Genomic DNA, 15,627 nt, shown 5'->3' on the forward strand with positions numbered 1-15,627 from the left:
GCCTGCCGTTAAGTTTTATGCAACTTGTCCCTGACTCCTAGGGGATCCCCTCCACAGTGCTGTCCTGGTTTTTGAAAGAGGAAATAACTTTATCCAAAGGATAAATCGCTATCCAGCAGTAAAAATGTACTCCAACCAAAACATTTTATCCCCTGGATAGCATTTTATCCTCTGGATAAAGTTATCTGCTCTTTTAACAAGTGCTGCCTGATGTGGTGTGCATCCCCCCTACCCACCCACCCTTTAAGGTTTACCTGCTTTCAGACCAAAGTTTTCCTCCTTTTCAAACCAAAATGGCTTAAATCTCTGCCCATTTCAGATTAAAAGGCAGATCAAAATAATTTTAACCTTTTAATGGTCTGGATATGGTCTGAAATAGGGTATGTGTTGCCTGTAAATCTGAAATGGGCATAGATTTATGCCATTTTGGTTTGAAAAGGAGGAAAACTTTGGTCTGAAAGCAGGTATATTGATACTCATTTCCAGGCATGCACCCTAAAATGCATACCTGCTTTTCAAAACGGCTTTGGTACCGCACAAACCTACATACCATACCCAGTAGCTGGTATGTAGCAGAGTACAGAGTATATTAGGCCCATCACATTTCAAGCCCTAGCGGCTTTTCAGTTAAATAGCCAACTTGTCTGCTGGTTGGGATTTTACCCAAATAAATGTTCCATTTATATTTCAGCCCAATTCTTAGCAAGACCGACCCATGCTGAATTACTTTGACCATATAGCTATAAAGGGCATGACCCAGGTGGGTTACTCAGGTATAAACGTGACGGGGGGGGGTCCGACGTATTTTTTTGGGTCTAAAATTTTCAACTCCTGTATTTTTTTGGGTTGAAGATATAACCGTGTATTTTTTTGGGTCTGAAAAATCTGCGCTTATTTTTTTATGTATTTTTTTGGGTCTAAAATGTCCAGTCTTGAATTTTTTGGGTGCACAATATAAGGTCCATGTATTTTTTTGGGTGCAAAATATTAGGCTCCATCGGACCCCCCGTCTTGTTTATACCCGAGTAACCCACCTGGGGGGGCATGAGGTGTGAAATCCCCTATCAAATAGTATTGACACATCTTTTACTGGAGAGGAAAATAATATATACTCAACAAAATTGTTACTGAGATCTCAATAGCAAATTATTAAGTACCAAATCTTCAAAGATAAATTTTTGTAGTTATCAGTAAATATGACTGATTTCCCAGGCTGTAATCTTGGTTTTCAGTTTCAGGACAAAATATATTGTTATGTCAGTGTCTTCATCTGTTCGATTTTCTCGTTGTAAAGACTGTGGAATTCTTTAGCCAAGTAGTAAAATGGTGCTTCAACATTCTCATGATCTTTCTGAAAACAGAATGTAAAATAAAAGTGTAAGAAAAATAATAAATTGTTGCAGATCTGGAACAAAAGTCACATTTTTTTTTTCTGGTAATGTTTTAAGTTGACCTTTATTTGAGGATAAGCGTCTGTCGGCCATCTGTTGGCAGACTGTCAGCCATTTGTTGGCCGATTGTCAACTGTTTGTCAGCCGTCTGTTGGCCTTTTGTTGACCTACCGTTTACCGACAGTCAGTCATTAGGTTTATGGGGGAGTTGTTCTTCAATTTTTCAGATTGATTAAAGATTTTTGTTTTTAATAAATGAGGCTAGACTTTCAGGTTTAAAATCACACCCACTTGACAACCAACGGGCCACTGGCAACTTTGAGGTTTGATCTATTTGTTCTCGTGTGCTGCAAATACTGTCAATACTAGGAGATCTAAGACTGAAGAAGATGCCATCATTTTATGAAAAAGCCTGGAGCATGGAATGGAACAAACAAGGTTGCTCCAAGCTTTTGCATGTCTCATACTCTTCCCTAGACAAAAACTCTTATGCAAACTATATGTAAAGTCAACACAATACTTACAGGAGAGCATTCAAAGTATTCCAAGCCTTTAGAGCTGGCATGTTCACGTCCTTGTTTGGTTGATATCACCCTTCTTTGTTTGAGGTCTGTTTTTATGGCCACCAAAGTCCCTAAAAGAAATGAAACATTAATTACACTGATTTATCATATAAGTATAACTGAAATTAAGCAGGGGCAGCCAATGAAAGCATTTAAGCAAAATACTAAAAATGTTGTCTCCTATGTTTTCACATCATTTTATGCCCCTTTACAGGCATATTTGTGTATTCTAAGCTAATACAGTTTGATCCTTTCAGGTATAACCAGCTACTTTTATTACTACCGTGCCCCTGAGGCATTGAGAAGCAGATTGCTCAGTTAACTTACCATGTAAGATTGTAATAGTTTTGTGTTCCTGAACAAGCATATTTGTGTATTACTAAGCTAATGCAGTTTGATTTGTTCGAATAAAATCAATAGGGAGCTTAGCAACGACGACGGCGATGGCAATGACAACGCCGCAAAACAATAGGTTTAATGAGCAAAAACAATCGCTCTGCACGTGCGTTTTACATTTTGGTACATTTTTCTGCCGTCCTCTGCAAAACAACAACATGAAATGACCACATTTAAGATTTTGTGGAGATCGTGAACGCATGAAGATGAATTTTTCATTTTCTTTCTTAACTTGTATGCCACTCCTACCAATTTGGTTCCTGGATAGTTCGCCATTTTTTAAAAAGTTAAGCAAGTTGAAATAATCGCAAAGTAGCACAAATGAAATAAAGGTATATTTTCAGATGACATTTTCATTGCCGTTGCCGCCGTCGTTGCTTAAGCTCCCTAATGACTTAATACCACCATGTCCCTGAGGCATTGAGAAGCAGATTACTCAGTCAACTTACCAGGTAAGGACTGGTTTGGCTTCTGTGCTCGACATCTCTCATACCACTTGTTGCAGGCATTGAATGACTGTTCATTGGTCACATCATACGCCACAAGAAACATGTCTGGCTGTGTCCACTAAAAACAACAATGTTGAATAACATTTTTTTAATTACACAGATGTACAGCATGCATGTTGATCATCATCAGCATCCTTGTGGCACCTGTGGGCAGTGTGTGAGACCACAACAACATGTTTCATGATTCCAGATGTTTTCTTTGATTTCCAGCTGCCACATTTGCAAATGTAGCTACTCCGTACTGAGCTCTATAAATTTGATAGCAGTTGATAGCAGTTTATTGTGAAAATAAGCTTAGCTTTTGTGAGACCAGCAAGCTAGGCTAACCAGCTAGTTTACAGGTATTTCACACTAAATGATTAAAGTAACTAACACTTGTTAAAAAACATCAAATGGCATACTAGGTTAAGTTTAAATTTCTAATACAAATTTTAATTTAATTTGATTAAAATCATCATACGTAAAACAAAAATAATTATTACAATAAAGAAATAAATGAATATAAAAAACTACAATAATTCGTATTGTGGAACATTTGCACAAATAACTCAAGTATGGACATGCAAGAATATCCAGTATATAAAACAATGTGGTTTATGAGAATGATGTATTATTCTAGAAAGTGACAAGGCATACTTGGAAAATAGAAATCTGAGTGCTCTTATCAGGAGTCGAACCTAAGACCTTCCGATTACTAGTTCCGATGCTCTGAAAAGCATCTGAAAGCATCCGAACTAGTAGTCGGAAGGTCTTAGGTTCGACCCCTGATAGGAGCACTCGGATTTCTATTTTCCAAGTATGCCTCTGTCACTTTCTAGAATAATACATCATTCTCATTCATTCACCAGGCTGGAAATATATACCATCGCATTTATTTCAAATTATGCAGCTTATCTCTCCAAATATGACAAAATTATTTTCTAGCTTTGTTTATCTGGGAAGGCATACTTAAATTCTGAGTGCATAAATTATAGCAGAAGCTATAAACAAAAAATTATGCACTACTGGCAATATGTTACAGATTAAGTTTCTGCTGAGTGACTGTTAAAATTTGACACTTACATGCTGTTGGATTATGTCAGCAAACATTTCTTTCCCCCCTGAATCATAAATGTAGAGTTCCTGGCAAGATGAATATCAGCAGTGGTCTTAATAAAATAAATGACTTTATTTAAGTGTCGAAGGATTAAGCACTGTAGTGAAAATTGGGGACTCTATAAATCAGTAAATAAATACACAAACTGAACAAAACATTTGTTAAAATTCCCAAGTGGTGGGAGGCAAACCAGTTGACTGATTTTCAAAGTGTGGCCTTGGATTTATGGAGCTACCATGAAACAAATCCAAGTGGTCAGAGTGGGACTTGAAGCCGGAAACTCTCGATTACAAGTCCGGTGCTCTCATCACTACGCCACACCGCCTTAGTTTAGTTATTTTTTTAAAGTGAAATTCTCCAAATAGTTTTCAACTAGCTCTAATTTCATCAATGAAATGATTATAATTTACAAATAGCTTGATTGTATACCTGCCAACTTTTTCTGAGATATAGGCGTGAGATTTTTATCCTAGGAATGCTGGGATTTTTGAAGCCAACCCAATCATTTCCAAAGATTCCAGAACAAGTCCGAAGTCTTCCGAAGAATTCCGAAGTATTCCAAAGACGTACGAAGTCTTCCGAAAACATCCGAAGTCTTAGGACGCGTATAAATGCGAGCTCAATCCCAGTGCTTTTCACCTTCAAAAATTAGAGATCGTGAGGAAGGTATTGTCATTTATTCATTTTACACATGGTTTTCGTTCCTTACATAGGTCTGAGTTAACATATTTTTGGAAGTTGTCTCAAGCAAGACGGCAACAACTCACATTTTTTTATCAGGCATGAGAAATTGGCCCGCAAGCGTGGGCCGGCATGAGATCGAAGTTTTCAACCCACAGGCGTGAGAGTTGGCAGGTATATGATTGTTAATAATTTCTTTATCTAAAGATAAGATTGAAAGTATCACAAAAAATAACTACGACTGATAGCAACTTACCACACTGTCCGACGTCTCAGGAATATTGACTGACTTCACACAAACTTCCACCCCAGCAGTCTAAAATTATTGTTGTTCACAGTGTGAGTTTTGTAGTACATAATTTCTATCAGCTAAAGACATGAATTCATTCAAGGCATGACACTTCAGTCTATTGTCTTCTTGAGCTCAATATCACCTATAAGCACTCTTTGACAAAATAATGGAATACATATGCCCAAGTACTGTGTATCTTGAAGTGACTTCATGTGTCCAAACTGGCGTCCTTTCATCCATGTGCATGTGAAACTTGAGATTGACCATGGGCAAACACTGGCGGTGCCCTTGATTATGTTTTTACTCTAGAAAAGCATAATTTTTTGATCTCCATGTATTGTATATCGCTTAAAAACTATATAAACTAGAATGGCTTAATTTCTGATGGAACTTTAGTTATTAAAATCAGTGCCGTGGTATCATGCAAATATGTGAACTTTGCCTCACATGAAATATATTTTATGTTACAATTATTATATGGTTAACTACAGTGTGAATAATTGAACAGTTGTCATGTTTTTTTTATGAAAAGGTTTCCCAAACATCAAAAGCAGATTATGTGATTGGCAGGGCAATTGTACAAAACTTTAAAATTGTCAGAAATGAAATATCCAGGCAAATACTGTATTGGCCTTTAAATTTTATGGTCACTTAATATTAATTTACCTGGGGTGGGGGCATTTGACCACCTAACATGGACCTATGATGGGGCATTTGAACAGCTATCTGGCTCGGGGAGGGGGCAATTTGAGGGATAATTTCAAATGCCCGGGGAGTTGCCCGGTGGGGGGCAGTGTTGAAGCTTCAATTTGACCGGTATATTACGCCAAAGACCATGATCGCATGCCCGTACACCAAGGGATTTGGAAGGTCATGCCCAAGATCTTCGGCATGACCTACATAAAATGAAGCCTGGCTGACAGGCACTTCAGTGAGGGCCAATATTATATAAATCCATAGAAATGAAGCACTGAGAATCAAGGAATGAAGACTGACATTGGGAATAAAAAATACCAATTATGCATCTCTTCTTGTACACCTCCAATTTCCCTCCAATTTTCTAATTCTGCCTTAGAAGCAACATTTAAGTATATGTAGGTGATGTGGTTCAGATTTATCTTTGTTTTAAATTTTATCTTCCATTTTTTTTTTTTGGGGGGGGGGGGGTACAGTAATATATGATAACGAGTTTGAAACAATGGAAAATAAAATTAAAACTAAGGATAAAAATGAACCACAACAGAGGCTCAGTTCTTTAGGAAGGTCATACAAAAACTTAAGCTTACCATGGTGTAATTTTTAGGAAAGTGTGTTCCATCGCTATGAAAAGCCTGCGTTAGTGCACTCTTGCCAACACAAGGATCACCTATAAGGCAAAATATTGCTTTGCGTTTCAAGCATCTAGGAACTTAGCGTTATATGTTAGACTGGCTTTATAAACAAAATAGTAAGGAAAATTCAGAATTAAAGTTATTGAATTCACATTTAGCTTAGGTCAACCAAATATGTATCGTCAAAAGAACCAGCGTTGCCGAAATAACGATGAATTTAAAGCAGATCTAATACTGATAATCTTACGCTTTGATTTTGCTATAAAAATAAAAGGATTTCCGTGAAAAATGCCGAATTTAGCCTTACCAGCAAGAATTACTTTAGCTCGAAGGATCACCATCTTGCTTTCTGAGCCAGCGATATGTTTAGCGGCCTACAGCTGGTTACCACGACAACGTCGATCAGAGAGCAGACTACGGAAGACTTCGGTTCTACAGAGAAAAACTCTTCATTTTACCATGAAATTATGTTTTATGGAATCCTGTTGACCAGCTAAGTCCTTGAATACGATGGTCTAAGAATGGCAAGCATTTATTTACCTCCGATCGCCCGCAAAAAGAAAGTTGACGGTTACCCACGGTATGTTTTGACTTCTCTTCCTTCCTAAATATTTAATGTAATCACGATGGAATCTTCATATGATTCGCAAGACAAACAGAAATGTTTGCGGTAAGGCAATCGGCCATTCATCGCTAATTAGAACTGGTCTTCGCTTCGATCAAGTGTTATTACAGGATGAAACAGAAAACGAAGTTTTGAAAGCTGTTGGGTTGGTAACATATAAGATTTCCATTCGCGCGATCTTGATGTTCGCATTCTAGTACAGCAGTTTGTTTTGTACATAGATATCTGTTTACATTCGATTACTTGACTTTCTAAAGTTTCTTGTAAACGGTACATTCTGCGTAGAGCAATCGAAAGTTATAAGATGTAAACTGGTACCTGATATACTGATATATTGATATTGCGCGCAACACAAAGTGTGCGCAACAAATGTTGCGTTTTGTTGCCAGTGGCGGCAACTTGCAGAGCAGCATGTGCTTCGCATCAAGTCTATACAAACTATTTTTATTAAGGGGGGGACCATTGGAAATCTCGGAAGGAGAGTGTTAATTCCCCCCCCCCCCCAAAAAAAAAAAACACGCAAGTAAGAAATATTCTAGCAAGCTGTAGAAGCAGTTAATCAGCAAAGAAAAGATGTTCATTTGATTGACAAAAGCTGTTCTTCATTAGCGTCATCCAGTCTTATCACAGAATCATAAGCAATTTGATAATGGTTATATTTCCTGATTGCACAAATGTACTTCTTTTCCAGTCATGACACCTCCAGGGTCTTTGCTGATCTTCAGAGTGATTCCATACCTGGTAAAACAAGCTACGGCGCACATTACACAGGGCAACCATTACACTTATCACCCCAGCAGTCTGTGATGACTGGGCACAACAAGCCCCATCCAACTAATGTGACATTTCTGCGTCAAAATCCACGATTTATCTGTGAGCCAATCTGTTATGTTAAAACCGCTGTGGACTCTCCTGTCACTTTTCCAGCATGGTGGCCAGATGAAAGCCTTACAAAACCACCCAAGATACCTGCACACAGCTTTGATTCAACATCGCGTACAGATTATCGCCCTCCACCTTTTCCTCATGACCGCATCACACGGTACAGTAGCAACCTATCCATGCAGGTGACGCCAGCTGGGATCATTCCACATGGAGCCCAGACATCAAGTGCTAAGACACCCAAAGTCGTGGAGAGAATCTCTTATGAACATCAGTTTAATTCGAGATTAGATCCCAGTCACCCCATAAGAGGCCGTAGGCATGGGAGCTTTATTTGGAAGGTGATCTCAGATGTTGGAAAGCCAAACAGGAAACACAGTAAACCTGTTGAATATGCTTACACAGAAGATGAACCTGTGAAGGCAGTGACTTCTGAGTTAACAGGCAACAATACTGCAGAAGATGCACAATTAAAGGAATTGTCCGTTGAGTCTACCAATGACTCAAACTCTACTTCAAATAGTAGTTGAGTTTTCAAAAATTATTAGTGAATTAATACTAGCAAAATGTTTAGCTAGATTTTATTTTTAATTTTTATGTTATATTGCACCATGGTTGTGGCACTTTAAAAATACCATATTTTTGGTTTTATTACGTTTTATTACAACCACAACCCTAAACTGTATTATTGTCAGATATCACTGGATTATGTTTTTTTTAAAAAATTAAACTATACAATGTAGTAACTGTGAGATGTCAAAAAAGTAATAAATATGGCATTCTAAATGCAATTTAATGTTTTATTACACTGCTTTTCACACTCTAATTTTAGAATTGGTAGTTTGAAGCCTGGGTGGGGGGCACTCAAGAAATACAGGTTTGATACAGGGAGCCTCCTAGACTTGCTACAAGTCGACCTCATAAGTCATTTAAAAAAGTTCTTCGTAGTGAGCGAGAAAAGGCGAGCGAAGTGAGCTTCAATGAGGTCCCACAGCAACAGCGTGACCAAGCGAGCGACGAAGTCCCGAGGACCAACCAGGAAAAAATCATTTTAAGGACTTTTAGAAACTCTAGGAGGCTCCGCCATTTCGCATACCATTTTTGACAGGAAAGGTAGCACCTTCATATACCTTCCATAGGAAATGGTACCCCTTTCACATTCTTACATTTTTGTAGAAACACTATCTTTTTTCATCAGTTATGTTCAAGATATTTTGAAAGGCCCATTTAAATACCTAAAAATGACAGTTTTCCTACCCTTTTCTATACTTCCACACATGAAATCCCTACCTTTTCATATGCCTCCATCCTGAAAAATGTACCCCTTTTGAGTGGAGCCTCCCCATATTGTCCATTACAGAGTGTCACCCCCCAACCCTGGGGCAAGAAAGGGGACAGGAAGAGAGACCCTGGGAACCAGGTTAGGTAAGGCAGGTAAGGCACCTGGGACAAACCCTTTTTTTGCCACATAACATAAGGCCTTTATAATAATGGACAATTTAAATTTTTTAAATATTTTAAATTTTAACCCATTCCTTCCCCGCTTTTTGTTCTTTTGTTTGTGTGTGTTTTTCTATTTTTTGTTGCAATACTCCCACCCCCACCCCCCCCCCCCCCCCGGCATAATCTCGTACACAGAGTCCTCTGGGTCTTTGTTAAGTGGCTGGTCACATAGAGTGACTCTAGGTACTGGAACGTTTTTACCATGTCGCACATCTCATGAAGTTCTGGATTTGCCATTGGTAAATTTACTTGTGGTACTCAACTGAAATTACTACAGTGTAAAGCACAACTATGAGCCCTTGTAATAAGTTTCACATAGGCCGTTGCCCGTTACTCATCATTCCCTGCAGGTGGCTGGGAGAGCTTTTCGCCAGGGCCCTGTCCGGGGCTACCACTCATTGGTGAACCTAAGCATAAAAACTGGGAAACACAAGAGAACTTTCTGGGCAACACCAACTGAATTTTGAAACTCTTCCCTGACGTAGAAATTTGGGCAGAAAGTTATTCTGCTCTTGGGTGGATCACTACTTTACAGCTGTCTTCAGAATTGTTAAAGAAAATCTCAAATATCCCGTTCCTCCTTCATGGACTTCAACAAATTACCAAAAGTCAAACAATTTTCCATACGACAACGTTTATGTTGGCGAGAAGAGGTGAGCTAAAAGTTCGCGTCGTTGCATTCATGATCACGATTCGACCTCCTTCTGAGAGTGGGAACGAGAGAGTTTGGGTTTGGTCATTGAAAAACGATCGGCAACCAATCACATCAGTTCAATGTCGGGAGGTTAGATGGGTAGGCAGATTGAACGAAAAGATTTATTACGATGACAACTGGTATGATGACAATTAAAGTACAGTCCGAAAATTCAGATAACATTAAGTCCGCGGGACTCGTGCGTCAAAATTTAGCTTTTATTAGTTTACCTACTTCTTTAACAGCCAATGTATAAGCGTTTCACATTTCATCTCGTTCCACATTTTATCTTCTGCCAGGCAGACGGCTGACAAATTGCATTTACGTTTATTTTCTCTATTTTGACATACTTAATTATTTTTGTCTGCTATCTCAACTAATAATGATACAGGGCATTACAGAAAGTGGTCGTCCACATTTGTGAAATTATTTTCAGGGGCGACGGTGTATGTGCGCGGTTGAAGGGAGAACAGATGGGGCAAGTCCTCGTTAGAAGAAGGTGCGGGAATCATCAGAGACAGACATAACATAGCAAGCCTTCTGAGTATGAGGAAACTAGAGAAACTAGGAAAAAATCACTCAATTATAAAACATTAAATAGGGAAAAAGGCAGAGGGAACCGGGCTAAATGGCTCATAATACAGTATTGCGAAGCCTGCTTTCTTAACACAGATTATAGGACAAAAAAAATTTTAAACGTTCAATTCTTGAATTCTCCTACCAAGCTCCGGAAATTTACTCTGCAGTTTTCGGTAATATCTGAGATGCAGTTCCAAGATTGAAGAACTACCACTAAGAAAAATACAATATGTAAATATTTTAAATTAGCACGGATGATTCTGGAAGGTGGCCCTCGCCTTAGAAGTCAGGCGTTTCTGATTCATCATCTCCGATAGCCCTCACAGGGCTGTTGTAATGGCGTCCGTTTTCAATGTCTCTATTCATGTCTCCAGGACCTCCAGGTTCTGGAAATTTAATTATGCAGCTTTCGGCGATATCTGACAGTGAGGTTCAGACGATCACAGAGTCACAAGAAAAAGAAAAGAAAATACGTCCCTGGTGGGAGATTTCTTCATGAGAAATCGTCCATGCAAAAACAGTAATGAAACGGTGGTTCCGCAACATGGCCTTCGTCTTAGAACTTAGTTGTCTCTAAATCTGATTTATCATCACCGATAGCTCTCGCATGATAGCTGTAATGGCGTCCGTGTTCAATGTCTCCATTTTTGTTCTCCTTGTAGTAATTTAACGCGTGTTGGTCCATCTGAAAGGCAGCAAACGGGTACAGCAACATCACCACGAAGAAATCCTCCACCATGCTACCATGGATACCATCTTGTTCTCTGATCTCAGTTCTGATGGCCGTCGCAACACCAAGGAACAAGAAAAGGACCGCCCAACCCACGTACGAAATCCCTGTGACTGGGACCAGCTCTGCTATCATCATGCCAATCCACGCATAGAACGGAACTCCCATCAGGATCATGTGAAAGGCGAGTGTTCTGGAGGAACTGCTGGGCTTTCTCTTGTCTGCGGCATGGGCAACAACATACCAGGGAGCAAATATGGCAATTAGGAACTTAAAGGTGCCATTACAAGAAGGGCTGCTGAGAGGAGCGAACAAGGAGACTCTAAATTGGGGCCCAATAGGATCCAAATCTCCTGCTTCCATTTGAACAGCTCTCCATAGAGCCACGCACATGAAACACAACAGAATGGTGTACGGCAGACCAGCTGCGATGGACACGGCTTGAAGCGCCTGTAGGGCGTCTGTACCTCCAACGTACAACAAAGCTGTTGCAGTAGCACCTTCAGTCAAGGCCCAAAATACCCGCTGAGGGACGGGTGGGTCAGGATCACCATTAGCTGACAGACAATCGATGACCAATGAGCCACTGTCTGAGCTGGTGACAAAGTAAAGAATTATTCCGGTCAGAGACAACACAGACAGGAATCCTCCAAGATCGCCATATTGATCCATCACGTCAAACCACATGTCATTCTTTGAGCGACAGGATAGGCGGTACAGTCCTTCAAAGTTCCTGGTGGCTTTTTTTCCTCCGAGGGGTGATGAACACGTGATGTTGAAAGATGCAGCGTTTCGTTCCATTCTTAAACCTGCTCCTCCAAATATGCTGAGCCACAGAAAGGTGTAAAAGATAGGCGCAGTCAGAGTAGCGTTGATAAATTGTTTGATCGTACGGCCACGTGAAATTTTGGCGATGAACATGCCGACAAAAGGACACCAAGCAATCCACCAGCCCCAGTAGAAAATGGTCCAGTCATTCATCCAATCAGATTCCTCAAGCTTATCCGGGGCATTGCTGAGTTGTGCAAAAGCATCTGTATGGAATCCAAGCTGCACTAAATACTGAAGATAGTATCCAATGCTTTGAACGTATAAGTTCAGTAGGTACCACGTGTCATCATAGAACAGGACAACCAACATCAACAACATGCCAATGCAGAAGCACAGTTCACTTAACCGTCTAATGCCCAGCTTCAAGCCACTGATCACTGATACAGTAGCTAGAGCTGTCACGCCCCAAATGGTGATAATCTGGTTTATGGTGCTAAACTCAATGTTGCTATTCAGTCGCTGGAATCCAGAATTAAGCTGGATGGCGCCAAGACCCAGGCTGGTACACACTCCAAACATGGTACATACAACAGACAAGATGTCTATAAAGTCGCCCATCCATCCGTACATCTTGTCTCCAAGCAACGGGTAGAAGCATGATCGCATGGTCATAGGCAGGCCCTTTCTGTAGCAGAGGAAGGCAAGAAGAAGTCCGACCACCACGTACACAATCCAGCCATGAATTCCCCAATGAAAGAACGTTATGTTCATAGCATCCTGGGCTCGCTGATTATCCGTATATCTGTGTTAGGAACACAAGCGCTTGTTAGACTTTGTATGCATATATTGGCAAACCAATGAACTTGAAAGCTCAAGTTCTGGGACATGCTAAGACTCACTGACCTGTTCAACGATAAAACTCTATTTTTGTTCACAACATATGCTAGGCGTGTCCAAAATACCCTATAATTTGTCATGAAAACAGCGTGTAGTTTAGCAAAGTTGTGTAAAAAAACTATAAAACAATCCCTTTTATTTACACGAAACCTTAATCGGTTAACCAAACAAAGGACTTAATCAGTTAGAAATTCTTTTTAAGTTCCCAGGTTTCGCACGAAGACACAGATTCCTTGCAAAGTTCATATTCGTTTAACCATCATTCATTCTGTCCTTTGAGGTACAAATCAATCTATCGTACATCTCTCCTAACTCGAAAAATTTGTCCGCAAAAAGAGCGAGTGACAGCTTTGGTCAAGTTGAGATACAGTAGTTTGATCATATAATTTCAACCCTTCGTACATTCATGATGCTATACAAGACCAAAAGTGGACTAATAACAAGACAGTGTAATAATAAGAGGCATAACAAAAATGTAAAAAATAATAACCACTTACCTTCCAAAGTAACGATTTCCATAATGTCCGGGTTCGTAATGCCAAATGGGTTCAGCTGGTTGGAAAATGAAACAACGCATCAAATCAAACGAAAGCAATTAACAAATGTACGCCATAGCTCGCTATACAAAACTGATAGGTGGAATTTTAACGAGTAATTGCTAATGGTATGTGATGGAACACGAACAACAGCTGAATTATACGGAGGTACAAGCATTTCTTTTTGAACCTGACGATCGTTAGGTCTGAAAACCGGGAAGACGAAGCGGGGTGGGGGTGAGGGGTGGGTGTACTCTTCGGATCTTTGGTGGAGGTGTGTGGCTCCGTTCTCCAAACCCTATTTCAGACCAAAATATGTGATTTTCCGGTATCCTTTTTCAGACCTGGTTTCAAGAATCCATATCAATCCGTTTCTGTAAACACCATACCCATTTTCAGTCTTTTAGACCGAAATGGTTAAAATCTATACCCTATTTCAGATGAAAATGGCTCAAAAACCATACACGTTGACACCACACATACCTATATAACTTTTATACGGGCGTAAAATGCAGCCTACTCGTACACATTCCGGTCACAAACATCCTCTCTACAACCTCAAACTCGTACAAAAGCTATATAAAGGGACTTTAGTTAGTTTCTAAAGACATGTGGTGTTACATCGGTGGAGGGTTGAAAATGAATAATTGTTTGTACATCAACCGAGTTGATAAGGCCGCTATATTGGCCACCGTAATATAAAATGATTAACAAGGGAGAGCGAAGGACTTCGCTAGAAAACGCCAAAGATTGGATATTAGGATTTGTAACACGAATGAAGAGTCTCGTATTCTGACAAGCGGAAAACTGACAACTGACAAAGAAATGATGTCCAAATACTTTTTTTTTCAATAAACCTTTATTTCAAACACATACAACACTTAAAGCCTAAAACGTACATGTTGTCCAAATACACTAAACCCAATATTAAGAAAAACAAATCAACTTTTGCAAACGATGTATTTAAATGTTTTAATTTGCCAGCCAATCAGAAAATGCAGTCAAAGTAATAGAAATAAGATTCATGTTGATTTTCTGTAATAAGGACCCAGAAGAAACGTTTCCATTAGAATGTACTGCTGAAAAATCAGTGGTTCGAACTCATATAGAAAGGATGGTGAAAATGAAATGGATTGTATGCATTATGGACAAAGGTGAGGTATAGGTGATCAGGTCAAGGTGATAATTGAGGCCCGGTTCAGAGGCCATGCCATTGTGCGACAAGGTCTGCTCTACCTTGAGATTTTACCAGAGTTAGTTGAAAGTTGTCGTAAAGGGGAAAAGTGATTTAGACGCCATAACATTGCCAAAAAACTGCGTAGTACTTGGTGAGGTGCATGAATGGTACGGTGTCTAAACTGGGCCTCAGCGAACTCATAAAGCAAAGAACCTTCCCGTATCGAATTAAGATTGCAAATCTAGGCAGTGTTGAAATTAAACTGTATTCACTGCTAATTGTTCATTTTGTCACCAACATAGATACAACAGATTGCAATTACACTTGGACTCACTCACCTACTCCAAAGTAGAACAAGCCTATCCCAATACCAGCGGCAAACAGCATGGTAAAATATGTGGCGTCGTTGAATTCTGGTTTTTCATCTGGTTTACCAAGCTTCATCTTGGAATACCTGGATAAATACAGCACAATGATAAACAGAGCCCATACATCCTGTGTGCCGATATACAGCCACGTGCATTTTAACGTTATCCATCCGCGCCATTTCACCATCTCCTCATTTGCTGCTTTCGGTTTGATTACACACCACACCACAAAGGCCCAGATAATGAGAGCTGACAGCAAGGTCACGACAGGGTTGAGACGAACGTTGCAGCATGAAATCTTGAAACGAAACCAGCGACATTTTTTCGATGCGTTCTCCCTCGTATCCATTCTGCTACAGTGGCTCACAGTCCAGGTTTGAAATGAATAATGCACAGTTTCGATTTATGTACTGCGACGGACACTCACGAAGAATGCAGACCCTCTCATTTTTTGCTAAAAATTTACTCACGAATTTATTCATGCACAATTGCCAGATCAAGTTGGGCTCTTTCTCGGCACCTAACATAATAAAAAAGGTTCCAACTGAACGACACTCTAATGACATTCACTGACTGCTGGTGTTCATCAGTCACCCTGGGGAAAAC

The 15,627-nt window shown here is 39.8% G+C and overlaps 4 protein-coding genes across 4 annotated transcripts in view; 1 reads left to right on the forward strand and 3 right to left on the reverse strand.

Moving 5' to 3' along the window:
* Positions 1 to 15,627, reverse strand: part of LOC146486195 (cyclin-F-like) — a 49,022-nt gene that overhangs the window by 18,969 nt on the left and 14,426 nt on the right. The window lies entirely within an intron of this gene.
* On the reverse strand, positions 1,133 to 6,631 carry LOC146486198 (intraflagellar transport protein 27 homolog). The gene is made up of 7 exons (XM_085099164.1): positions 6,567 to 6,631; positions 6,215 to 6,294; positions 4,893 to 4,952; positions 3,922 to 3,981; positions 2,800 to 2,917; positions 1,916 to 2,025; positions 1,133 to 1,351 (listed from the first exon to the last, which is right to left on the reverse strand). The coding sequence occupies exons 1-7, from the start codon at positions 6,598 to 6,600 to the stop codon at positions 1,253 to 1,255; spliced, it is 561 nt and encodes a 186-aa protein (XP_084955290.1). The 5' UTR covers positions 6,601 to 6,631; the 3' UTR covers positions 1,133 to 1,252.
* On the forward strand, positions 6,648 to 8,557 carry LOC146486199 (ciliary microtubule inner protein 6-like). Its single transcript, XM_085099154.1, has 2 exons — positions 6,648 to 6,839; positions 7,576 to 8,557. The coding sequence occupies exons 1-2, from the start codon at positions 6,781 to 6,783 to the stop codon at positions 8,294 to 8,296; spliced, it is 780 nt and encodes a 259-aa protein (XP_084955280.1). The 5' UTR covers positions 6,648 to 6,780; the 3' UTR covers positions 8,297 to 8,557.
* On the reverse strand, positions 10,164 to 15,508 carry LOC146486200 (uncharacterized). The gene is made up of 3 exons (XM_085099420.1): positions 14,992 to 15,508; positions 13,438 to 13,492; positions 10,164 to 12,845 (listed from the first exon to the last, which is right to left on the reverse strand). The coding sequence occupies exons 1-3, from the start codon at positions 15,368 to 15,370 to the stop codon at positions 11,099 to 11,101; spliced, it is 2,181 nt and encodes a 726-aa protein (XP_084955546.1). The 5' UTR covers positions 15,371 to 15,508; the 3' UTR covers positions 10,164 to 11,098.

The sequence above is a fragment of the Pavona decussata genome, unplaced genomic scaffold (genome assembly GCF_977016875.1).
Source record: "Pavona decussata unplaced genomic scaffold, jaPavDecu1.1 SCAFFOLD_21, whole genome shotgun sequence".
Lineage (NCBI taxonomy): Eukaryota > Metazoa > Cnidaria > Anthozoa > Scleractinia > Agariciidae > Pavona > Pavona decussata.